Here is a 26,486-nt window from a genome sequence, read left to right on the forward strand (position 1 = left end):
TAACTAGGTGGGTGCTGTGTCCCCCAATGAGTGGTTCAGAGAAAAGGATTTTACGGTGAGTACACAAAAATCCCTATTTCTCCTTCGCCACATTGGGGGACACAGGATCATGGGACGTCCCAAAGCAGTCCCTGGGTGGGAAACAATAAAACCAAATAACTCCGTGTATTATCTGACTATAAATGCGCGACGGCCACCTGCAGAAGATTGAGTATATGTGCACATGTTCAGGATTTCTCGCAGAAAATTCCTGAGAAAAAACGGACATTTTCTGCAAGAAATCCGCAAGAAAACCGCATGCGTTTTTGCCGCGGTTTTTTCCGGACACTTCTCAATGCATTTTGTAGTGGGAAATCCGCAAAAAAAAACGCAAAATTAATGAACATGCTGCGGTTTTTACAGAGATGCGTTTTTTTCCGCGAAAAAAACGCATCATGTGCACAAAACATGCGGAATTCATTCTAAATGATGGGATGCTTATTGTATGCGTTTTTTTTGCGGTTTTATAGTGTTTTTATCGGGAAAAAACATGAAAAAACCGCAACGTGTGCACACAGCCTGAATGTGGACATTGTAGTGCCTTGTGAAAGTATGCAGGCTAGACCATGTTGCGGCCTTGCAAACTGCTCTGCCGTTGCCTGGTGCCGGATGGCCCAGGAAGCACCCATTGACCGAGTAGAGTGTGCTCTAATCCCCGCCGGGATAGGACTGCCCCTGACTCGATAGGATTCTTGAATAGCTGAACAGATCCATCTGGCTATCATGGCCTTAGACGCAGCTAAACCCTTTCTGTGACCCTCCGGGAGCACAAAGAGAGAGTCCGAATTGCGGAAAGGAGCAGTTCTAGAAATGTACCTCCTAAGGGCCCGTACCACGTCCAGGGTGTGAAGGGCCTTTTGGACCCTATGTTTTGGCTGTGGGCAGAAGGAGGGAAGAACGATATCTTCATTAAGGTGGAAAGATGAAACCATCTTAGGGAGAAAAGCCGGAGATGGGCGTAGGACTACTTTGTCCTGGTGGAAAGAAAGGAAAGGTGCCCAGCAGGATAGTGCGGCCAACTTTGAGACCCGCGTGATAGATGTTACTGCTACAAAGAAGGCCACCTTCCAGGAGAGGACAGTCAGCGGGACATCCTACAGAGGTTCAAACGGAGATTCCTGAAGAACACTCAGAACCAAATTGAGATCCCAAGTCTCTAACGGCATTCTGTAGTGAGGTACCGTGGGAGACCCCTTGAATGAAGGTCCTGACTTGCAAGTTGGCAGCAATCTTACGTTAGAACAACACAGATAACGCTGAGATCTGACCCTTGAGGGAACTGAGCGCCAGGCCGGAATCCAAGCCGGACTGGAGAAAATCCAAAATGAAAGGAATTGAGAAAACAAGCGGAGGGCGACCGTGGAGCCTGCACCACGAGAAGAAGGTTTTCCAGGTGCGGTGATAAATGCAAGCGGAAGACGCTTTGCGAGAGCTTATGGTGGGAATGACCTGTTGGGAGAAACCAGCTTGAGTTAGAATTCAGGTTTCAACAGCCAAGCCGTTAAACGTAGGGCCCCTGAGCTCTGGTGGTAGATCGGCCCTTGGCGATGCAGATCTGGGCGGTCTGGTAACCTACCAGGGGACGTCTGATACGAGTTGAACGAGCTCCGCGTACCATGCGCGACGTGGCCAATCCGGGGAGACAAGAATCACCGAAACCCCCCTCCGTCTTGATTTTTCGGATCACTTTCGGCAGTTAGGGAAGTGGAGGAAACACACATGGGAGTTGGAACCCATGACATGGGGATATCAGTGCATCCACCCCGATGGCCTTGGGATCCCGAGAACGTGCTATGAAGTTGGGAACTTTGGCGTTCAGTCTGGACGCCATCAGATCCACGTCCGGAGTTCCCCAGCGAAGGCAGATTTGCTGGAAAACCTCTGGATGGAGTTCCCACTCCCCCGAGGAAAAACCCTGACGGCTAAGGAAATTTGCCGCCCAGTTCTCGACGCCTGGAACGTGCACTGCGGAAATGGTGGAGTGGTTGGCCTTGGCCCAACGGAGAATGTGGGAGACCTCCTGCAATGCCGCCCTGCTGTGGGTACCTCCCTGATGGTTATGTACGCCACCGCTGTGATGTTGTCCGATTGAATTCGAATCAGGTGACCCGCGAGCAGGAAGTGGAAACGTCTCAGGGCAAGTCTGATCGCTCGAATCTCCAAGATGTTTATAGGAAGTCTCGACTCCCGAATTGTCCAACACCCCTGGGCAGTGTGGTTTCGAAACACCACTCCCCAACCGAGGAGACTGGCGTCGGTAGTTACCACCAGCCATGCGGATCGGGAGAAAAGACCTCCCCTGGAAGAGAGATGATCCCAGAGCTTGCCTGATCCATGGGGACAGAGGACTTGGCCGATCGAGGGATAAGGGACTCCTGTCCCAATTGTCCAGCAGAGCCTTTTGTAAGGGACGGAGATGGAGTTGAGCAAAGAGAACCGCTTCTATTGCGGCCACCATTTTTCCCAGGATCTTCATGGAAAACCGAATGGACTGCGGACGAGGACAACAGAGCGTCCGAGCTCCCTGCTGAAGCTCTTGGGCCTTGGACCGAGGGAGCAAGACCAGCCCCTTTGACATGTCCAGGATCATGCCTAGGAAAGCAATCCGTCGGGCAGGAACGGGGGAGGACTTGTCCAAGTTGATTAACCAGCCCAGCCGCGAAAGAGAATCCAAGGTAATGCAGACGCTTACCTCGCAGGCCTGATAAGACGGACCTTTTATCAGGAGGTCTAAGTATGGCAACACGACCACTCCTCGGGAGTGAAGAATGGCCATGACAGCCGCCATGACCTTTGTGAATACCCTGGGCGCAGTGGTAAGGCCTTGAATTGAAAATGGTCCTCTAGGATGGCGAAACAGAGGAACCTTTGATGTGGCGGGAAGATTGGGATATGAAGATAAGCATCCTTGATGTCTATTGATGCTAGGAACTCCCCTGTCTCCATTGAGGAAATGACTGACCGTAGGGACTCCATCCTGAAGTGCCGAACTTTTACGTACTTGTTTAGGAGCTTTAGGTCCAAGATAGGGCGCACCGGTTCCGTCCTTTTTTGGAACAACGAAGAGGTTTGAGTAAAAACCTCTGAAACTCTGGTGTTCTGGGACAAAAAAATGACCCTGTTTTGGCGGAGGGATTCGATGGCGCGGTAAAGTGCGCGAGATTGAGCCCCAAACTTGGGAGACGAGAGGGGAAAAACCGTGCTGGAGGGGAGGCGGAGAATTCTATTTTGTAACCAGAAGACACCAGATCTCTGACCTATTCGTCGTGGACAACAGAAAGCCAGACTTGTTGAAAAAGAAGCTACCTACTTTGGAGGTGTGGACTGGAATACTCCCCGAGTCATTGTGAAGGAAATCTGGCAGGCCAGGACCCTTGTTCTGGGTTGTCTAGGCTTTCCTCGCCAGGACTAATTCGGCCTGTATGAAGGTCTAGTGTCTCTGTCTGTGCATGGAGATCGTTCTGATCTGGACGAGGCTGTGGAGTTGGACCACAATGGGCTACTGCGAAAGGGCCGAAAACGAAAATAATGTTGGCGCTGAAAGGCAGCTTTAGGCCTGTGTTGCGGGTGGAACTTGCTCTTCCCACCTGTAGCATCGGAAGTAAGCTGGTCTAATTTTTCTCCAAAGAGACGTCCGCTCTGAAAGGGAAATCAGAGACTATTTTTGAGGAGGAATCTGTGCGCCACTCTCTAAGCCAAATAGCTCTCCTAATGGTGATGGCGTTTGAAGCTGCAGTTGCCGCTCAGTTCGCTGCGTCTAAAGACACGTACATCACAATCTCCAGCCATGGCAATTTGTTTGGCAAGATCTGCCGCCTCAGACGAAAGATCCTGTTCCTGAATGGATTTTGCAAGGGCATCTGCCCAGAAAACCATTGCTTTGGCGACCCAAGCCGCAGCAAAGGAAGGAGATAGAGAGGAACCTGAGGCTTCATACACTGTGGGATTTTTAATCGAAGCCCCATCAGGTACTAATAAAAGCGTTTTGGTAGCCAAGCGCGATACCGGAGGATCCACTAGTGGAGGTTCCGTCCAATCTTTAACAAGATCTGCGGAAAAGTGATACTTCGATTCCAGGGCCTTTTTGCCCGTAAAGCGCTTATCCGGTCGCTCCCTGTGTCGCCAGACTATATCCAGGAAATCTGGATGAGAGGCGAAAACCTTATGGGACCGCTTGGCTCTCGTAAAGGAAACCGAATGATCCGGAGCCGAATTAGGGTCATCGTCCACTTTTAGCGCATGGATTGACTGCCTCGATGAGGGAGTCAACAGTAGATCTAAACTCCGGAGAATCCAGATCTAAGGATGTATCAGACTCATACTCAGAGTCATGATCGCTGCGAACCCCTGGAGAGGGTGAGCGAGAAGTGGAGCTACCAGAGGCTGAATGGCGTGGTGAATGCTCAGGAGAGGTAGTTCGGATCAGTTTTTTGGATGACTGTACCTCCTTCCGGTGAGAGCGGCCCCTGCTGGCCGACGATTCCTCTGTTATGGAGGGATCTCTTAACCCCGGAAAGAGTACCCCGCTCCCCAGAGGGGTCATGAAGGGATTTAATCGCTTTGGCTAAAGAATCCATGGACTGACAGTGACGTGGCCCACTCAGGGGGGCTAGGTACACTGGGGTCAATGGCGGCGGAGGGCTCCTGGGTACATTGGGCATCGCAGGCTGAGCAGAGAGGAACTTTGATGCCAAGGAAGTGGAGCCTGGCAGGTGGTACACGCAGTAAAAAAGGTAGTATGCACCTTAGTGGTCTTTTTGGCCCTTGACTGCGACATGATGTACCGCAATATAAGTAATAGGGAACGCTGCTAGATGGAAGCGAGGGTAACGCTGCAGGGAAGCACCTAATGCGGTCTCCTTACCCGGGTCCTTTGTCCCGCAAGAGATGAGGTGGAGCTGATAGAAGAGAAGACCGGTGTCCAGAAGAAAAAGCGCTGGCACGTGCAGAATTGATGGTGCTGCGGCATGCAGAGGAAAAAAAGATGGCCGTCGGGAGTTGTGAGGGTAATCTCGCAGAGAGCGAGAAGCGCCAGGTCCAGGGGCGGAGCCGCAAGATGATGCGAGCGGTGCCTATCGGGATGCGGCCCGCACTAGGCCGAAGCCCGGGACTAAATTTATGGCTTCGGCCCGGCCGGCTTCGGACCCTGACAGATGAGTCCTCCAGAACCGCCGGAAAAACCGACCCCCCCCCCCCCCAGGTGGCACTTACCCCGTATGGAGGGGAATTGCGGAGCGGCTTGCAGCAGGTTAGCTGTTAGGTCGGTGCAGCGGTGCAGGGTTGGGGAAGCCTCTATCCACCATCCCCATAACAGGGGAGTGGAGAGGAACCGTCCGCCTCATTCCATCATCTGCTTTCTCAGTGGTGATGCAGTGGGGGCTGCACGGACGCCACAATGCAGAGAGCCTCTGAACAGCCGAGGGTAAAACCTGGTGGGCAGGGCAGAATGTCCGGCAATAGGCTTGGCTGCAGAGGAGGATACATGGAGGACACTCCATGTGCTCGTCTGTAAGGAGGAGGGGGGTGGGGGTGGGGTTGAGATCGGTGCCCATCGCCCCCCAAAAAATCAACTCAGGCAGTGGCATCTCACGTCGCAGGAGAGGATACAGAGAGGTAAAACTCCCGTGCTCGCCTGTTGTTGGTTCGGGGAGATTGAAGCCTTGAAAGGTTCCATCGCCCCTTCGTCTGGTAAGAAAAGTTAAATCCAGTGTGCCTCCTACGGACACTAAGCTTGAACTGAGTCTCTGGAAGCCAGCATGAGGGTGTATACTGCAGGGGAGGAGCTAACTCTTTGTCTCAACTTAGTGTCAGCCTCCTAGTGACAGCAGCATACACCCATGGTCCTGTGTCCCTCAATGTGGCGAAGGAGAAAGAAGCAACTGCTAAGTTGATGGGATACCAACGGAAGTTCCTAAATTGTCAGCAGAAGAACACTTCTATGAACACTTTGTGCAGGCAGAGATTGGCACTGGTCAAACAGGCAGGCACTCGGGAACTACCTGTCATTTATTTTTCAGGCCCGTAGTAAATAAACAAATTAGTCCTGAATAACCCCGTTAAGATGAGCATTGTATGAGTCTAGCTATAGAATAAAATAGATCAGAATCCAAGTGTATTCTATCTCTGCTCACAAAGCCAGATTGACAGCTTGTACTGAGCACTTCGAGATCTCAGTAGGAGGGACACGGAGGAGCTGTGAAAGTAAGTTTTCATAAATAACGGCATTCTGATATGGATCTCGATAAGTATACCAACCTCATCAGGTGTGAGATCTGTCTAACAATCTATAAAGATTATGTTGTGAAATCTGGTGAAGGATCAGATTTAGGCTACGTTCAGACTAGCGTTGCGCGCCGCTGCGTCGGCGACGCAACGCACGACGCACACAAAAACGCGGCAAAACGCACGCAAAAACGCTGCGTTTTGCGACGCGTGCGTCGTTTTTTGCCGAAAATCGGACGCAAGAAAAATGCAACTTGTTGCGTTTTCTTGGTCCGACGCTAGCGGCAAAAAAGACGCAAGTGTTGCAAAACGCAACACACAAAAACGCATGCGTCCCCCATGTTAAACATAGGGGCGCATGACGCGTGCGTCGCCGCTGCGTTGCCCGACGCTAAGGCGACGCACACTAGCAGAACGCTAGTGTGAACGTAGCCTTAATAATGCCTAGTACTGGAAGTGAAACATTCTCTTCATATAATGTGCACAATATGGGCAATCTTGGCAGATACGTACATTGGTAATTACTTTGGATTCTAAATGTACCTATACCTGTCATAAATCAGCCACCTCTGTCTATTTGCCCCATTAGTATGAATACACATCATAAGATGTATACAACCCTGATACATACAGCATTCGCAATAGTGAAATAGTGAAGAATGAACAGCCCCAAATGAAATAAAGCTCTGTAAACTGCTATATTTTTTAAACATTAATCTATAAAAACACAAACAAAGTATAACTTTCTTTCAATTCTGTACCTTTATCCCGGTGTTGGTTGCATCTTTGACTGCTTCCAGTAATTTGTCATACTTTGGATTAAATGTTACAGTGAAAGCACAGTCAATTATCCGGCCTGCAAAGATAGCAGAGGTTTAGTACCGTGGACTCCTTTAGTAGCTACAAATGGGCAAATAGCCTTTTCACTATATTTACCATTTATGTGGGTTCCAAAATCAATTTTGCATACATCATCATACTGCAGGACTGTGGTATCACCAGCATTAGGAGTGTAATGGGCCGCACAGTTATTTAAGGAACATCCTGTGGGGAACGCAAGGCCGGCATACAGACCATTTTCCTTAATAAGCTTGCGAGAACAGTCTTCCAGCTTTTCACTGCAGTGCACAAGGATATAAAAAGCAGCCTTGTTTTATTACCAAGATATTACCGACACCACTCAAACCTTAACTCCTCATATCCTAAATGTAACATTGCTATAATGTATAGGACGTACCAGATTTCAATCATGGTCAGGCCAGGCTTGATCCAGCTCATGACATATTTCCTCACTTGTCTATGAGCTTCAGCAGCTTGCCTAAAATCTGTCCAGACCTCCTCACTGGCCTGGTCCATAGCTTTCTTTTCATCACTGGTCGATCTCCAGGCCGCAGATCGTCTACAAGAGAGTGAACACATGTCACACTTCATTGGCCACAACACATACCCAGCAAATACTGTTGGTTAATCCCTTCACTTCCAAACTATTTTTCGTTTTTGACTCCCTTTCTTCCAAGAGCTGTTCATGTAAGGCTATGTGCCCACGTTGCAGATTTCTGTGTGGATTTTTATGCTCAGTTTTTGAAAAATCCACAGGTAAAACACACTGTTTTATCTGCAGATTACCCACGGATTTCCAGCGTTTTTTGTGCGGAGTTCACCTGCGTTTTAACACCTGCGGATTCCTATTGAGGAGCAGGTGGAAAAGGCTACGGAAACCGCACAAAGAATTGACATGCTGCGGACAATAAACCGCAGCGTTTCTGCGCGGTATTTCCCGCAGCATGTGCACTGCGAATTTAGTTTTCCATAGGTTTACATGGTACTGTAAACCGGATGGAAAACTGCTGCGAATCCGCAGCGGCCATTCCACTGCGGATCCGCAAGCATATCCGCAACATGTTCAGATACCCTTAGTCTTGATGACAAGCGTGCTGGAGTCAAGACACTCCCGACACGAACGGGTGTACGCCTCTTCGTGAATCTGGATCATCTGATGAGTGACGTGACTACGCCAGAAATCTCACTCCTATACATGTACTGGAGTGAGATTTCTGGTACAGGTTAACCTACAGCTTGTCATGAACTAGAGAGTGCCCCTGTTCCGCCCATTCCAGCAGAGCTGGGAGAAACTGGTGAACTCAAGAGTTGCGCTTTTCTTTTGTGACATTTTAAAGCTTTTACACCAGAACTCTGGAGTGAATGCTTTGATGAACTGGGTCCATCATTTTCATTTTTCTGTCGACACAGCTGTATAAGGCTAGGTTCCCATTGCGTTAGGGCAATCCGTTAAGTGCATAGCGCTAGCGGATTGCTCCAACGCAATGTTTCTTTTTGGTCCGCGTTCGCCGTCCCCGCTAGCGCAGATCCCCGATCTGCTGTAGCGAGGGACGGACCTCGTTCTTTTGTGAGGTCCGTCACAAAAGAACGGCACATCGCTAGCGTGTGCCGAAAATGGCACGCGCTAGCGATGCGCCACAGGCAGAAATAACATTGCTGTCAATGGGTGCGCTAACGGACCCGTTGCACGGGGTTAATTGCGACATTTTCGCCATTCAACGCTGTCAGTTAGCGTTCACCCATTAACACAATGGGAACCTAGCCTAAGGGCTATTTTTTTTTTTTTTTTGCGGGATGAGTTGTAGTTTTGAATAAAACCATTTGTTTCACTTTACAATATGCTGAATAGGGAGGTAAACAAATTCCAAATGGTATCAAATCGTGAAAAATATACAATTACGCCATTGTTTCTTGGGTTTTCTTTTTACGGCATTCATTGTATGGTAAAAAATACCCAGAATCATGATTCTATAGATCAGCACTATTATGGCCATACCAAACTTGCATATTTTCTTTTTTATATAAGTAGTGAAAAAAATATAAATAAAATAGTTTGTCAATAGAGCTGTGTGAGGGCTTTTTTTTTGCGAGGTCAGCAGAGTTTAATTGAGACCATTTTAGTGTCCATAAGACATTTAGATAACTTTCTATTGCTTATTTTTAGGGCAGTGTGGTGAAAATTTAAAAAAAAAAAAAAAAAATACGCAATTCTTGCGGTTTAATCTTTTTTCTCATTGTAGCGTTTACCAATTGGCTTAATTAATTGTATATTTTGAAAGACAGGTTCCCTTTAAAGGTCCTGTCACCCCCAAAATGGAAGTTGAGCTAAGCCCACCGGCATCAGGGGCTTGTCTACAGCATTCTGTAATGTTTTAGATAAGCCCCCGACGTATCCTGAAAGATAAGAAAACAGGTTATATTATACTCACCCAGGGGTGGTTCCGCTGCAGTGGGCGTCATGGTCCGGTCCGGTCCCTCCCATCTTCTTACGATGATGCCCTCTTCTTGTCTTCACGCTGTGGCTCCGGCGCAGGCGTACTTTGTCTGCCCTGTTGAGGGCAGAGCAAAGTACTGCAGTGCGCAGGTGCCGGGAAAGGTCAGAGAGGCCCAGCACCTGCGCACTGCAGTACTTTGCTCTGCCCTCAACAGGGCAGATAAAGTATGTCGGAGCTGCAGCGTGAACACAAGAAGAGGACGTCATCTGCTGATGATAGGAGGCGCCGGACCGCGACACCCATCGGACCAGCAGCGAGACCGCCCCTGGGTGAGTATAATATATCCTCTTTTTCTCATCTTTCAGGATACATCAGGGGATTATCTACAGCATTACAGAATGCTGTAGATAAGCCCCTGATGCCGGTGGGGTTAGCTCAACTTCCATTCTGGGGGTGACAGGTTCCCTTTAAGAACATAATACCAAATATTTTTAATGCAAGAAAAGGTAGGCGATTCATATTACTATTTTTTTTTTTTTTTTACTTGTTTACCTGAGATTGTCTGATAGCCTGTACTGTAATAGCACGGGACCGCAGTATATAGTGTAAATCGTGGTCTCATTTGAAACTCATCATAGAGTTGAGCTTCAGAAGGACCAAGATAACAGAGGAGTGGGTTTGTGAGGTTTCAGCAGACCCCTGGCGGCTGCAGTAACTCATCAGCACCCTGCGACCACATTATGGGGAAAGGCAAGGGGGGCAACTGAAATTGAAATGTTGCTGCCAGTGATTTACAGCAGCATCAAAATAGTTAGCAGCTCTGGCCACAGCTTTTACAGACAGATACCAGCTATTTAATATAGGCACCATGAACCGCGTTTGATGGCAGTTCCACTTCTGAGCCCTCTTCACACGGTCATTGCAGTGCGAGACGTAGTTATGTCCATATGTGCAAAGGGGCTGATAGTGCAGATACAATAAACACACTTCTGTATGAGGACTTTTCTCTTATGGGATAAGTTTTGGGTTGTTTTTTTCCACTAGCTTTGGTACCTACTGCATAACAAATTGATTAATTTTTATTTAGTTTTGTTTTATTTTTCATGTTATTTAACTTTTCGCAGTCTGTTGCCAACAGATGTAATTTTTTTTTTAAATACTTTCACAGAATTAAAAAGTTTTCTTCAATGAACAGATAAAACCATTACCACATAATAGAGCAATAATTTATTTTTCTCAATATAATTTAAAGGGAACCTGTCACCCCCTTCAGGTGTTTGTAACTAAAAGAGCCACCTTGTGCAGCACAAATGCTGCATTCTGACAAAGTGGCTCTTTTAGTTATGATGCCTGCACACGCTGAAATAAACGTTTATAAAATGTGCCCCCCTCATACCGTGAAACCGTCCTGGAGGCGCAACTTTCCTTCCTAATCAGACGCAGCACAGCCGTCACTCCGGGCCTGTGCGTCCCGGGCGCCGCCTCCTCTTGCTGCATTATTGTCCCCGGCGCCTGCGCTGTAAGTACGAAGGGCAGCGCAACTGCGCATGCCCCCCAAAAAAAACCTTAATGCGCAGGCGCCGGGGACAATAATGCTGCAAGAGGAGGCGGCGCCTGGCGCGCACAGGCCCGGAGCGACGGCTGTGCTGCGTCTGATTGGGGGGAAAGACCTGCCCCCGGTACGGATTCACGGTATAAGGGGGCACATTTTATAAGCGTTTATTTCAACGTGTGCAGGCATCATAATTAAAAGAGCCAACTTGTCCGAATGCAGCATTTGTGCTGCACAAGGTGGCTCTTTTCGTTATAAACGCCTGAGGGCTGTGACAGGTTCCCTTTAAGGCAAGCCATGAGCACAATGTAAATGTGACAAGGCAGGAGTGGGTATAAAAGCTTACAAAACAAAAAAACCCTCAGACACATACCCATCTTGAGTTGCAGGATAGTCGCATTCCTGTCCTTTTGGGAACACACCACTCGTATAGAGATCACAAATTGGAATAGATGGTGGATCTGTCTGACATTTAGCTGCTTTAAAAAAAAAAAAAAAAAAAAAACACGAAAATTTAGATCTAAAATACTCATCAGCATCATCATTTACCATGTTCAACCCCTTCATCTTTGGATATACAAAATCAGCGAACACTACGTAAAAAAATTACAAGCCAACATTTCAAAAGGAGAATGTCGGACTGCACTTGTACAGTTTAACAGCAGGTCACTCCCTATATCTGTGCCATCTGGATTTCAGCTCTAAATGGATTTTCCTGGACTATAAATTGATGACATTTCTAGTGACATTAAAGCATCACTCCAGAATTTTTTATTTTTTTTTATTTCAGCACTGGTGTGGTGCCACTAATGTAAGTACCATTCCTCTAGTATTCTACTTACCAGCTGCTGGTTTCGGGTGTTCCTGGCACTGTACTGGCTCCGCCATCTTGTGACCAAAACATCTGACTGACCAGAAGTCAGAGGTAATGGTCACAAAATCTCAATGCAAGTCAATAAGAGCCTCATTTTGGCTCTAATACACTTACATTGAGTTGTGACTTTCAGTCATCAAACACTGGAGTGATCCAGCAGGTCACAATCTGAAGATGACTAGAGCGGCACCAATTACAGATGAAGATGGCGGCTGTTAAGTATAATACTAGAGGCAGAGAACTTAGATTACTGACACCACTCAAGTAGTAAAACCAAAAAACACCGGATTACGTACCGGTAATGCTCTTTTATAGAGCCACGACAGCACCCACTGAGAGAGGGGATCTGCCCCTAGGAACAGGAAACCCTACGGAGAGATAAAAGGGGCGGTCCCCCTCGCTCCCACAGTTTGGGTTACAGAGATTGCGAGGAACCGCCCACCAGTTTTAGTAGACAATTCTTTATCATCATTTATAATAATTTAACTATGTATAACTACAAGAATCCACCACCCTTAGTGCTCATATGTACACTAATATATATAAATGGGAGGGAAGTGAAGGGGTGCTGTCGTGGCTCTATAAAAGAGCATTACCGGTACGTAATCCGGTGTTTTCTCTTCGCCACGACAGCACCCACTGAGAGACTTTCAGAGATAGTTATTTGGGGGGGATTATCGTACTAAGGACTGATCTACCGAAACACAAGTCAGTGGAGGCAGATAGATCTAATCTATAGTGACTATAGAAGGTAGAAGGAGAGGACCAGGTTGCGGCCTTACATATGAGTTCTATAGGAACCTCTGCTCGTTCAGCCCAGGATGATGCTATCGCCCGGGTGGAATGTGCCTTCACAGTCTCAGGTGGATTCTCCCCTTTAGATGAATAGGCCAGGTATATCGCCTCCCGAATCCATCGGGATAGTGTGCCTTTTGTTATACCCGATCCTTTCCTTTGACCCTGGAAGGAAACAAAGAGAGCCCTGCTCTTCCTCCAGGCGCTAGTCCTATCCAGATAAGCTATTATAGCCCTTCTCACATCTAAAGTATGGTATTTCTCTTCCTCCTGGTTTGTAGGATTATTATAGAAAGAAGGAAGAAGGATCTCTTGAGATCTATGAAATTTTGTACACATTTTAGGAAGGTAGGAAGGGTCTGTCTTCAGGACAATTCTATCTGGAAAAATTGACATAAAGGGAGGATCTACAGATAGTGCCTGTATGTCACTTACCCTTCTTGCCGATACTAGCGCGACAAGAAGAACAGTCTTAAGTGAAATATATTTAATGTGAGCTAAGTCTAGAGGCTCAAATGGATGACCTGTTAAGGCTTCCAGAACCAAATTAATATCCCAAGGAGGCATCTGGGGAATCTGAACTGGCTCTGATCTCTGGCAAGCTGAAATAAATCTAGCTATCCATCTATTACCCGCAACATTGTGACTATACAAGGCTCCTAGAGCAGAAACTTGTACCTTCAGAGTATTAACTGAAAGGCCTAGGTCACGTCCTTTTTGAAGAAATTCTAGAATAGTGGAGACGGGAATTTCACTAGATAACGCCGATGGATAGAGATTTAGAAATTTCTTCCACACTCTCACATATATGTCAGTAGTGGATCTTTTTCTACTTGTTAACAAGGTATTAATTACACTATCGGAGAAGCCTCTTAGTTTTAACAGCTGCCTCTCAAATTCCAGGCTGTGAACCTTAGTCCCTTCACATGAGGGTGGTTGAAGGGCCCCTGGGAAAGAAGATCCTGATCCTCTGGGAGGATCCACGGATCCGAGATGGACATGGCTCTGAGCAGGGAAAACCATGGTCTTTTTGGCCAAAATGGGGCAATCAGGATTATATTTGCCCGGTCCTCCCTTATCTTCCTGATTACTGTTGGTAGAAGAATCAGAGGAGGAAAAGCGTATGCTTTCTGAAATGTCCAAGGAGTCTGAAGGGCATCGAGAATGTCAGGATTGTCGGCCCGGAACATTGAAGCGAATCTTTTTAGTTGTCGGTTTTGTCTTGTGGCGAAGAGATCTATCTCGGGTGTACCCCATTTCATGGTTATCATTTTGAAAATTTGATGATTTAGGACCCACTCTCCTTGGTGGAGGGTATGACGACTGAGGAAGTCTGCTCTTGAGTTGTCCACTCCTCTGACATGTAGCGCTGACAGGGACAGAAGATGTTCTTCGGCTATGGTTAGAATGTCTTTGGTTATAGACATGAGCGTTCCCGATCTTGTTCCTCCTTGATGATTGATATAGGCGACTGAGGTCATGTTGTCGGACAGAATTCTGGTATGTGTCCCGTGTAGCTGCGGAAGGAATTCACATAGAGCATGATAGATAGCTTTTAGCTCTCTTATATTAGAAGAGTCGTCTGACTCCGTGACTGACCATAATCCTTGGACTAAATGGTCTTTTAAATGTGCGCCCCAGCCAGTAGGACTGGCATCAGTATATATTATATTTGAGGGTTTAACTACCCAGGGAACTCCACTGACCAGGTTTTTTGGATCTAGCCACCATATCAGAGATTGGATTACATTATTAGAAAGGGAAATTTTAATATTCAAATGACCATGAGATTTTTCTTCTTCATGTAAAATTGCATACTGTAAATGCCTCGAGTGAAATTGGGCCCATGGAACCGCTGGGATACATGACGTGAAGGAGCCAAGAAGGGACATGCCTTCTCTCAAAGAAATTAGGGGTTTATCTATTACCGACTGAACTTTATTCCTGACCGTTATCTGTTTATTTTCCGGAAGGAAACATTTCTGGCTTGTAGAATCTAATATAATCCCTAGGAAAATTTGCCGAGTTGTTGGGATAAGTCTAGATTTTTCCCAGTTTATTATCCAACCCAATCTTTGCAGAGATGCTATCATATCACACAACCGTTGTTGACATTGCGAAGGAGAATTTCCTACTACTAAGATGTCATCTAAGTAGGGAATTACGAGAGTGTCTTTTAGTCTTAGATATGACATTACCTCCGCCATTAGTTTAGTGAATACTCTTGGGGCTATAGATAGCCCAAAAGGCATTGCAGTATACTGAAAGTGTCGGACACACCCATTCAATACAATCGCTACCCGTAGATATTGTTGATGCTCTGCATAAATAGGTAGATGGTAATACGCATCTTTAAGGTCGAGAACTGTCATAAAGCAATTGGGAAACAGGAGTTTAATGGTGGACCGGATAGATTCCATCTTAAAGGTTTGATTTTCCAGGTAGATGTTTAATTTTTTAAGATTAATAATAGTTCTGAATGTTCCATCTGGTTTTGGAATCAAAAATAACGGGGAATAGAATCCCTTTCCCTCCTGTAGGAATGGAACCTCCACCAAGACTCCCTTAGCTAGGAGATTTAATACCTCCTGCTCCAATGCCTCTTGTTGTAACTGAGATTTTAATGAAGTCAATAGAAATGAGTCCGGAGGGACTCGGGAAAATTTTAATTGTAACCCAGAGGCAATAAGGCTATTTGCCCAAATATTTGCTGTTATGGCCCGCCATTCATTAGCAAAGGCGGACAATCTGCCTCCCACAGGTAGATCTGTCCTAACGGGGTTTTTCTTCAAACTTGAAAGGGCGCTTCCCAAAGAACGCACCCTTTTGTTTTGTGTCTCTTGTGGCCCAGCGATCCTGGTTCTTAAACTCCTTCCTTTTATTAAATGCGGCCTTTCGGAACGCTCTCCTATAAAATGGAACGTAATTATTACTATTTGGAAAGCCTTTCTTCCTTTCCCCTGCTTTAGTTAAGATCTCATCCAGTTTGGTACCAAACAGGTACTCACCCTGACATGGGAGGCTGCATAACTTAGACTTGGTCTGAGGGTCACCTTTCCAGCCCTTAAGCCATAGGGCCCTACGTGCTGCATTGGTTAATCCTGCCGACTTGGCTGCCAGGCGTATAGAGTCTGCAGATGAGTCCGCTAGAAAGGCTGTGGCACCTCTAATCAGGGGTATAGAGGACAATAATTTCTCTCGAGAGAGACCTCCTTTCAGCCCTTCTTCCAAGTCACTCAGCCAAACAAGCATGGATCTTGCGGTGCATGTGGCTGAGATTGCCGGTTTAAAGGCCCCTGCAGAAGTCTCCCATGCTCTTTTAAGGAGCGAATCGGCTTTGCGATCTAGAGGATCTTGTAACGAGCCTGAATCCTCTACAGGCAGTAAGGATTTCTTTGATGTAGACGCCACAGCTGCGTCTACTTTTGGGGCTTTTGACCATGTTGTGAATTCTTCATCATTAAAGGGGTAGCGTCTCTTTGAGGATGGTGGTAACCCCCTCTGCCCCTGGCTTTCCCACTCTTTTTTGATCAAACTTTTTACTGCCGTTATTACCGGAAAAGAGGGTCTCTTCTTTTCGGATAGGCCAGCAAACATAATGTCTTGCTGTGTTTTAGGGACTTTAAGATCTTCTATGCCCATGGTATTGCAAACTGATCTCACCAGATTGTCAATGCTGTCTGTGGGGAAGCACGTATCCTGATCCTCATCTGAGGATACCTCCTGCTGCGATCTATCTGAGTTTGTATCCTCTAACTCAGAGGCCTGATTGGATACAGGTGAAACGTATCCTCTTTTCTCCTTAATACGTGGCTCTCTGTCAATGCTTTGTAGGGCTCGTAATTCCTCCCTAATCATGGCCCTTATATCCTCTGATTTAACTGAGGCTTCCTCATGTAACGTTGATTTTATACATGAATCACATAGCCTTTTAGTGTAACTATCCGGAAGGGGCTGGATACATAACGCACACTGCTTGTGTTTCGCTTTTTCCTTCCTTTTTGCCTATATAAAGGGAGAGGGACAATAATCAGGCTAGTGGGGTAGATGCACACTCACCCAGAAGCTGACCGATCAGGTACCGGCTGAGGAGGAGACACAGGCGCAGGTGGCTTTCTTTTGGACGATCCGCTCTGCCTAGAGCGGCTGCTGCTGGCATGGCTACGAGGGGCGACAGTGGTAATCTCTAGCGAAGGTACCGCAGGCTCTCTCGGTGAATCCATCTTGGACGCCGGAATGCAGCGCCGGCGTCCTTTTTACATGGGGGCCGCCATGTTCTTCCTGTTGAACCCGGAAGTACTCACCACTTCCGGGTCGCGGCCATCTTGGATCTCGTGCCGCACTGCCCGACGTCATCTCTCCTCTGCTCCCACACTGGATGCATGTATCCGGCGTCCAGGGGAGCGAAAAAATGGCAGCAATACCCCCGCAATTACCGCCAGCAGCGGCGCCGCAGTTCGGGTATAATCTTCTGCCGCAGGCTCGCCCGATGCGTCCTCCTGCCCGTGACCCATGCGACCTGGAGCCCTGGCCTCACGGAGCCTGCCAGCGGAGGGGGGAAACTGAAGCCAGGACCCCCGACGCTGCTTCCAGCACTGGAGCCCCTGCCGTCCTCTCAGGTAAACCGCACAGGCGGCATCCAGGCTAGGTATCCTCTTCTCCATTGGGTTCCCTTAGGAACAGGAAACCAAAAACTGTGGGAGCGAGGGGGACCGCCCCTTTTATCTCTCCGTAGGGTTTCCTGTTCCTAGGGGCGGATCCCCTCTCTCAGTGGGTGCTGTCGTGGCGAAGAGAAAAAACTGCTGGAGTGGTGCTTTAACGCCTTATCGACATCGGGCGTAATAGTACACTGGTCGCTCTCCCTCCATTTGATGTGGGCTCCGTGCCGGAGCCCACATCTTTCCAGGGACTTATCAGCTGTTTTGAACAGCTGACATGTGCCAGCAATAGCCGTGGGTGGAATCGCGATCCGCAGCTATTAGCCAGTTAAATGCCACTGTCAATCTCTTGACAGCGGCCATCGGGCCGGAAATACGCACACCAGTGACCCGCGTCACATGATCGTGGGTCACTGGTGTTGGCATGACAACCTGGTTGTCAGTGCTGGCATGCTGTGTGCGCCACCCAGTGGTCGGCGCTCATAGCAAGTCAGTATATCTGCTATATAGAGGCGATCTGAACATCGTCTCTATGTAGCAGTGCCGATCCGGCTATGGCAGCTTCTAGTCTCCTATGGAGACTATTTAAGCATAGATGGCAAAAGTAAAAAAAAAAAAAGTTTTTAAATATATATATATATATATATATATATATATATATATATATATATATATATATATATATATATAGTTCAAATCAATCCCATTTCGCCTCCTTCAAAACAGAATAAAATGATACACACACATTTGGCATCGCCGCGTTCAGAATCGCCCGATCTATAAAAAAGAAAAAAAAAAAAAAAAAGGATTAACCTGATCGCTAAACAGCGTAGCAAGAAAAAAAAGTGAAAACGTCAAAACTGTTTTTTCGAAATAACGGACGATCAAAAAATCGTATCTGCACCAAAATGGTATCATTAAAAACGTCAGCTCGGCACACAAAACATAAGCCCCCACCCAACTCGAGATCACGAAAAATGGAAACGCTATGGGTCTCTGAAAATGGCGCAATTTTATTTTTTTTTTTTTTAACAAAGCTTGGAATTTTTTTCACCACTTAGAAAAAAAATAACCTAGAGATGTTTTGGTATCTATGAACTCGTAATGACCTGGAGAATCACAACTGCAGGTCAGTTTTATCATTTATTGAATCTAGCAAAAAAGCCAAACTAAAAACTGTGGGATTGCACTTTTTTTTTTTGCAATTTCACTGCACTTGGAATTTTGTCCCTGTTTTGTAGTACACGACATCATAAAACCAATGGCGTCGTTCAAAAGTACAACTCGTCCCGCAAAAAACAAGCCCTCACATGGTCAAATTGACGGAAAAATAAAAAAAGTTATGGCTCTGGGAAGAAGGGGAGCGAAAAACGAAAAAAGCTCCATGGGTTAAAGTGAACATGTCACCATAAAATAGAATTAGACTTACCGGTAATTCGGTTTCAAATAACTCAGCACGACAGCATGGGTAATTCCCTCCCCTTGCTTAGTAAGTTTAGCATTATTCAAATAAGGAAACTAAAATATAATTTGAAGCATTCATAGTCCTGTGGTCCTTTATAATAAAACTGAGGGGAGGATGTGTGAGGGACTATTTGGCCTCTTCTGTGGTTACTGTCCCTATTAGGAAATGTGCTGTCGTGGGGGGTTATACTATAACCTGCAGATATGGGGTTAATAAGTAGGTTAATAGCGTTACTATCCTGCACTTAGCCAAACACTGAGGGGTGAAAATTAACTTTATTCTCCCCGGAAGAATTCGATTTCAATCCCGGTGTCGGCACTGGTTCAGTCACAGCCCTGAGAATACACAGCAGCGGCGGTAGCTGCGCCCCAGCTCTAAAATGGGAACGCTGATGGGGTAATCAAGTACTTTTTCTCCCCACACCATTCGGCTAAGTGCAGGCACCGGACAGGTTAACACCATTACCCTCCAGATAACCCTATATCTGCAGGTTAATAGCTTTTTTTCTGGTGACAGGTTCCCTTTAGCGGCCACAAGCTGTAGTACTAGGCATGGCCACAACCAAATGTACTAGTGCTGCGCTTGGGAAACAAAAAATAAAAATTCAGAATGCCCATCATTGTCAGAAGTCTGACTCCCACAGATTGGACAGGTCATCAATGTTTTAGCTCTGGAAATCTAAGTGACACAGTAAGCCCACTACTCATGCAGTGTCATAACTCTGATAATACATACATCCTTTCTTCTTCTTCTTTTTCTTCTTCTTCTTCCCACCTGCACCGTCTCCTTCGACATCACCATCTTGAACACAATAGAGGAGAATTACTATAATCCCTAAACAAGTAAAGGCCCCGTCACACATAGCGACGCTGCAGCGATACCGACAACGATCCGGATCGCTGCAGCGTCGCTGTTTGGTCGCTGGAGAGCTGTCACACAGACAGCTCTCCAGCGACCAACGATCGCGAGGTCCCCGGTAACCAGGGTAAACATCGGGTAACTAAGCGCAGGGCCGCGCTTAGTAAGCCGATGTTTACCCTGGTTACCATCGTTAAAGTAAAAAAAACAAACGCTACATACTTACCTACCGCTGTCTGTCCCCGGCGCTCTGCTTCTCTGTTCTGGCTGTGAGCACAGCGGCCGGAAAGCAGAGCGGTGACGTCACCGCTCTGCTTTCCGGCTGCCCGGCGCTCACAGCCAGATCAGAGAAGCAGAGCGCCGAGGACAGACAGCGGTAGGTAAGTATGTAGCGTTTGTTTTTTTACTTTAACGATGGTAACCAGGGTAAACATCGGGTTACTAAGCGCGGCCCTGCGCTTAGTTACCCGATGTTTACCCTGGTTACCAGCGAAGACATCGCTGAATCGGCGTCACACACGCCGATTCAGCGATGTCAGCGGGACCTCAACGATCAAAAAATGGCCCAGGCCATTCCGACACGACCAGCGATCTCACAGCAGGGGCCTGATCGCTGGTACGTGTCACACATAGCGAGATCGCTACTGAGATCGCTGTTGCGTCACAAAACTTGTGACTCAGCAGCGATCTCGCTAGCGATCTCGCTATGTGTGACGGGGCCTTAACAGTATTAAACTTTGAGTGGAGGTGTAAGGCATAATCCGACAGTAGCAACCACACCCTGGAATGTGTGGCTATGAAAGAAAAATACATGCCGCCACACACCAGCGACCATTTCTGACTTGTAAATATTATATACAGGTATTATAAAAAAATTTTTTTAAAAAAGCACCAGAAAAACTTACCATCCTCCTCCTCATCTTTGTTTTCAAGAGTTTGCTTGTCCAGCTGTTTAGTCACCTCGTCAATGACAGGCCCTGCTGCTCCTGCTTCTTTCTCAGGTTCTTGTCCTACAGAATATAAGATCTTATAGAATAAACGTGATGGACACTTGCCTTAACCCCTTCACTCACAGGCAACTTTTTTTTCCCCTTCCCCAAGAACTGTAACTTTTTTTTTTTTACTGCCAATATAGCCATGTATGAGGGCTTGTTTATTGCTGGACGAGTTGTACTTTTAAAATTATACCATTCATCGTACCTTAGAGTGTACTGGAAACTGGGGGAAAAATTCTAAGTGTGGTGAAATTGCACAATTTTTTTTTTTTTAAATTTACCATGTTTGTTACATGGTAAAACTAACCTGGCAATATGACTCTTCAGGTCAGTTCGAGGTCCCAGATGCCAAACATGTCTAGGTTTTTACTGTATGTAACAGTCCCCTTAGGGAAACTGAAGCTTTGATCATTCGATAGCTTGTGCTATACATAGCAGTGCACCAGCACCACCTACGGCCTGGTGTTCACAGGAGGATCGTAATGACAGGCATGGGGGTCATCAGCAGACCTCCGGCTGTCAGGATAACCCATCGGTGCCCCGCGATCACATCACGACAGCGCAAATGGGAGCAAGGAATGACATGCATCCCTGTCATCGCGTGTTAAATGCCGCTGTCAGAGGATGACAGTGGGATTTGGCAGGTTAACCCCTTAACCCCCAGGCCATTTTCCTTTTTCGGCTCCCCTTATTCCCAGAGCCATAACTTTTTGATTTTTTGATCAAAATGGCCACGTGAGGGCTTGTTCTTGCGGGACACGTGATACTTTTGAAAGATTGGTTTTAAGATATTGTGTACTGGAAAACGGGAAAAAAATTCCAAGTGCGGTGAAATTGAACAATAAAAAGTGCAATTCCACAATTGTTTTTTGGTGTTTTTTTTACCATGTTCACTAAATGCTAAAACTGATCTGCCAGTATGATTCTCCAGGTCATTACGAATTCATAGACACCAAGTATGTCTAGGTTCTTTTTTATTTAAGTGGTGAAAAAAAAAAAACCGCGCCATTTTCCGAGACACAGAGTGTCTCCATTTTTCTTAATTTGGGGCTGGGCAGGGCTTATTTTTTGCACACCGAGCTGATGTTATTAATTTTTAATTTTCTTGTATATACGATCTTTTGATCGCCCATTATTGCATTTTATTGAAATGTAGCGGCAACCAAAAAAAAAAAAAAATGTAATTCTGGCATTTTTAATTTTTTTCTCATTACACCATTTACCAATCGGGTTAATTCTTTTTTATGTGAGTAAGAAGAAAAACAGCTGACCGCACCACCGATCTACCGCACTGTGAACACTCTGGCCAATTACCTGCAGCTGGCCCGCTGATCTCGGGTGCTTCAGCCAGAAGAGAAAAAATGCTGTAATAGATCTGTGCAAAAAGAAAAACGGCAACACCCATTAAATGCTGCTTTCAATCTCTGACAGCAGCGTTTAACTCGCGCTTCCGAAAATCTCTCCCATCGGTGCCCCATCATGTGATCGCGGGTCTGCAGCTTCTAGGTTCCCATGGAGACTATTGAAGCATGTAAAAATAAAAAAAATAAAGAAATATAAAAGTTCAAATCATCCCTCCCCCTGTCACACCATTCAAAATAAAACAATAAAAAAAATCAAACTATACGAAAAAGATATTTGGTATTGCCACGTTCAAAATCGCCTGATCTATCAGTATAAAAAAGAATTAGATCTGTGCAAAAAGAAAAACGGCAACACTCACCAGTCTTCTATGCAGGTTTCTTTATTGTTACAACATCTTCACGGCACGGGGGTGTATATACAAAGGAATGTGGAAGCTAAACGACGGCCATTTTACGCCTGCCTGTCGGAACCCGTTGAAGCGCCAGGCAGGCGCGAAACCTGCATAGAAGATTGTTGAGTGCTGCCGTTTTTCTTTTTGCACAGATCTAATTCTTTTTTATACTGATAGATCAGGCGATTTTGAACGTGGCGATACCAAATATCTTTATCGTATAGTTTGATTTTTTTATTGTTTTATTTTGAATGGTGTGACAGGGGGAGGGATGATTTGAACTTTTATATTTCTTTATTTTTTTTATTTTTACATGCTTCAATAGTCTCCATGGGAACCTAGAAGCTGCACACCCGCGATCACGTGATGGGGCACCGATGGGAGAGATTTTCGGAAGCGCGAGTTAAACGCTGCTGTCAGAGATTGAAAGCAGCATTTAATGGGTTAACAGCTGCGGGTGGATCGCTATTACACCTGTGGCTGTAGAGGCACATGTCAGCTGTTCAAAACAGCTGACATGCCAGGAAAGATGTGGGCTCAGTGCCGGAGCCCACATCAAAAAGGAGGGATTCCGAGGTGGGTGTACTATTACGCCCAACGTCAGAAAGGGGTTAACAGCCACTGGCAGAGCTCCACTTAACCTGTGCCTGTTAAAGGCACATGATAGCTGATTAAATCAGCAGTCATATGCAGGCTCGGCGTGTGAGCCCTCATCAAAGGCAGGAACACAACATTTGACGCAAATATACAACATATGTTGTGAAGGGGTTAAAGGAGCTCTCATATTGATGACCCATCTTTAGGACAGGACACTAAGGAGTGCTACAGACTACCTCCTAGTAAAAAGAATAGGGCTGATGTGCAGTAGCTGGCGTTTCATGCTGAGCTGTGCAGTGCTGCTCATTCACCGCTGATAACTGTCCGCTGGAGCTACTAACAGCTGATTGGCGAGGGTGCCGTATGTCAGTCGCCGCACACCCCAAATCACAGCATGCGGACGCATCTGCATACAACGCACGTCCCTGCGTACCCATTGTTAAAGATAGGTACGCAGGGAAACGCTGGACACATGGGGAAGTAGGCGGAGCGTAGGCGGGAGGAAGTACACTGCCATCTGCAGCCCTCCTGTACGCAAGTGTGAAACCAGCCTAAGACTATGGTCACAGAAAAAAAGAAGATTCCACATGGATAATCTGCAGCTGGTAACATAGGTACTTGGTCTTCTTCATTGTCACTGCTGCTATATAAAAAGAAACAGGAACACATACATTAGTTAGGACTGCTCTGATATGGGTATACCGTGAAGATTGGTAGAGCAGCTTAGTATACATTTTTTGCAAAAAACGTATCAACCAAATACCCTGTTATTTACATCTTTTACTAGCACTTGCGGATTACTGCAAACATTTTTTTCAAACTGAGTGTTTTTGGTTTTACCATTCTCTTTTGTGTCTCTATATAAAAAGAAATCCTGCACGGACAGGCCACACATCCGGACCCGCGCCGCACGGACAGGCCACACATCCGGACCCGCGCCGCACGGACAGGCCACACATCCGGACCCGCGCCGCACGGACAGGCCACACATCCGGACACGCGCCGCACGGACAGGCCACACATCCGGACACGCGCCGCACGGACAGGCCACACATCCGGACACGCGCCGCACGGACAGGCCACACATCCGGACACGCGCCGCACGGACAGGCCACACATCTGGACCCGCGCCGCACGGACAGGCCACACATCCGGACATGCGCCGCACGGACAGGCCACACATCTGGACACACATCCGGACACGCGCCGCACGGACAGGCCACACATCCGGACATGCGCCGCACGGACAGGCCACACATCCGGACCCGAGGCAGAGATCCGGACGTGACATATGGATGAAAAACACAAAATCGTGACGCACAGATATAACACACAGGACATACAGCATTAAAAGAAATTGAGCTTCCTGACCACATCAAGCCTCACATGGCTACACAGAGTAGTGACTCCGGAGAGCTGCTGTGTCCTGCCAGAGAGGAACCTGCCAGCAAGCAGCAGATCCGTCTGCTGACTGTTTCCAGGTGACTCGTCTGCCCTGCCTGCTGACTGTTTCTGCCCAGCCTGCTGACTGTCTCCAGGTTCTCCTGTGTCAGCAGTCTCCCCTACATGCCGGCACTGCCTTCTCCCCGACAAGCTCCTGTGTGCACAGTAATGGCGGCAGGGACACTGTTGCCCGTCTACTTATCGCTGCCTCCCTCCTGCCTCACGTCGTCTGCTCTCGCTGAGGCCAGCACAATTCCGGCACCATGTTCCCTGGCAAGCAGCTCCTCTCCTACCGGCTTTACTCTTTTTCTTCTTCTTCCTCTTCTTCTTGGCAGCACTGTTGTCCCCGGCAGCCAGCACATCGTCCTCCTCCAGGTCCCCGTTTAGGTGCCGGTCTCCGTTCTCCTCCACCACCACGGGCCTCTCCCGTTGAACTGCGACGCTCGCCATCTTACCAGAGAAGGAAAGGCTGCCAAGCGCGCATGCGCAGCCCTAGCCCATGATGCTACTGCAGGCTCGGCGCGTAGCATGCTGGGATGTGACTGGAGGACTAAAGTTTCCAGCGCAGAGCGAACTGGTGGTGGTCGTCAGCAGAGGGCGCTGTGGTACTCGGACTACTATTCTCGTGATGTGTTACTTTATATAGTAACAAAATAAACTACCTCAGAATCCATCGTCTTCCATATAAGTAGAGGGAACCCAGGAGACAAAGCCTGTTCAAGGGCCTTGTGCAGTAAAAGCTGCTGCTGGGACAGGCTGCACCAATGGGCAGAACAGGGCACTTACATCTCTGTTAGGGCGCGGGCCATATAAATCAGACGGTGGTCGCATCGCAATGCTCGGACTGGCCAGCGGCTCTCCTGACACGAGCGTGACAGAAATCCAGAACTACGTGCTGTCCAGGTCAGGAGAGCCGCCATAGACAATGGAGCGGATCAGCAGGTTATCACATATCCTGAGGAGAGGGGACGTGTTATCACTGGACAGCCCCTTTAGTGATAGATGTCTATTACCAGTTATTCTTAGATGAAGACATTAGGCTAAAAAGAAAACTTGCAGCAAGCGGGGCTTTATTTCTCCTTGTAAAAAAGAGCGCCATAAACCAGGAAGACCCCATAGAAAGCAATGAGGGGGAGGGGCAGATTCTGTGTGACCCAGGAATGCACAGGATGCTAATTCTGGTTATCTGCTCCATTTGTTCTGAAAGGCACAGACCAATGAAAAAATAATTGAGACACAAGAAGAGAGCCTGAGCACGAATGTCTATGTCGGAGTTCTATTTATCTATCTGTACAAGGAAGAAACACAATTCCTGCCTATAAACAAAAGCTTTAGGACGCCACCCATTTGGCCACGGTCAGTATTTGGTCAGTATTTCACATCAGTATTTGTAAGCCAAAACCAGGAGTGGGTGATAAATACAGAAGTGGTCGTGTTTCTGTTATACTTTCGTCTGATTGTTCCACTCCTGGTTTTGGCTTACAAATACTGATGTAAAATACTGACCAAATACTGAATATAGCCTTATGAGGATAGTTTGGTTTCTGTGTGGGGCCAGTTGTGGACATTATGGAGAAATGGGGGACATTATGGTACAATGGTGCACATATGGGGCAATGGTGGACGTTATGGAGAAATGTGGGACATTATGGGGCAATGATGGACATTATGGGGCAATGGTGGACATTATGGAGAAATGTGGGACATTATGGGGCAATGATGGACATTATGGTTCAATGGTACCCATATGAAGCAATGGTGGACGTTATGGACCAATAATGGACATTATGGGGCAATGGTGAGCATTATGGAGAAATGTGGGACATTATGGAGCAATGGTACACACATGGGGCAATGGGGGACAATATGGACCAGTAATGGACATTATGGGGCAGTGATGAGCATTATGGGGCAATGGTGAGCATTATGGAGAAATGTGGGACATTATGGGGCAATG

The 26,486-nt window shown here is 47.0% G+C and overlaps 1 protein-coding gene across 2 annotated transcripts in view; it reads right to left on the reverse strand.

The window, feature by feature from the left end:
* Positions 1 to 25,057, reverse strand: part of METAP2 (methionyl aminopeptidase 2) — a 53,832-nt gene extending 28,775 nt beyond the window's left edge. The window contains exons 1-7 of one of the 2 annotated variants that reach the window (XM_069764712.1): positions 24,823 to 25,057; positions 20,644 to 20,748; positions 19,616 to 19,681; positions 11,462 to 11,567; positions 7,499 to 7,660; positions 7,198 to 7,379; positions 7,023 to 7,117 (exon numbers count right to left, since the gene is read on the reverse strand). In XM_069764712.1, the coding sequence (XP_069620813.1) occupies positions 7,023 to 7,117; positions 7,198 to 7,379; positions 7,499 to 7,660; positions 11,462 to 11,567; positions 19,616 to 19,681; positions 20,644 to 20,748; positions 24,823 to 24,979 (873 nt within the window). In that variant the 5' untranslated portion in view covers positions 24,980 to 25,057. The remainder of the gene's footprint in view (positions 1 to 7,022; positions 7,118 to 7,197; positions 7,380 to 7,498; positions 7,661 to 11,461; positions 11,568 to 19,615; positions 19,682 to 20,643; positions 20,749 to 24,822) is intronic. The other variant, XM_069764713.1, reaches the window with a different exon arrangement.
* Between the last annotated feature and the right edge of the window lie 1,429 nt (positions 25,058 to 26,486).

This window comes from Ranitomeya imitator, chromosome 4, assembly GCF_032444005.1.
Source record: "Ranitomeya imitator isolate aRanImi1 chromosome 4, aRanImi1.pri, whole genome shotgun sequence".
NCBI classification, from domain to species: domain Eukaryota; kingdom Metazoa; phylum Chordata; class Amphibia; order Anura; family Dendrobatidae; genus Ranitomeya; species Ranitomeya imitator.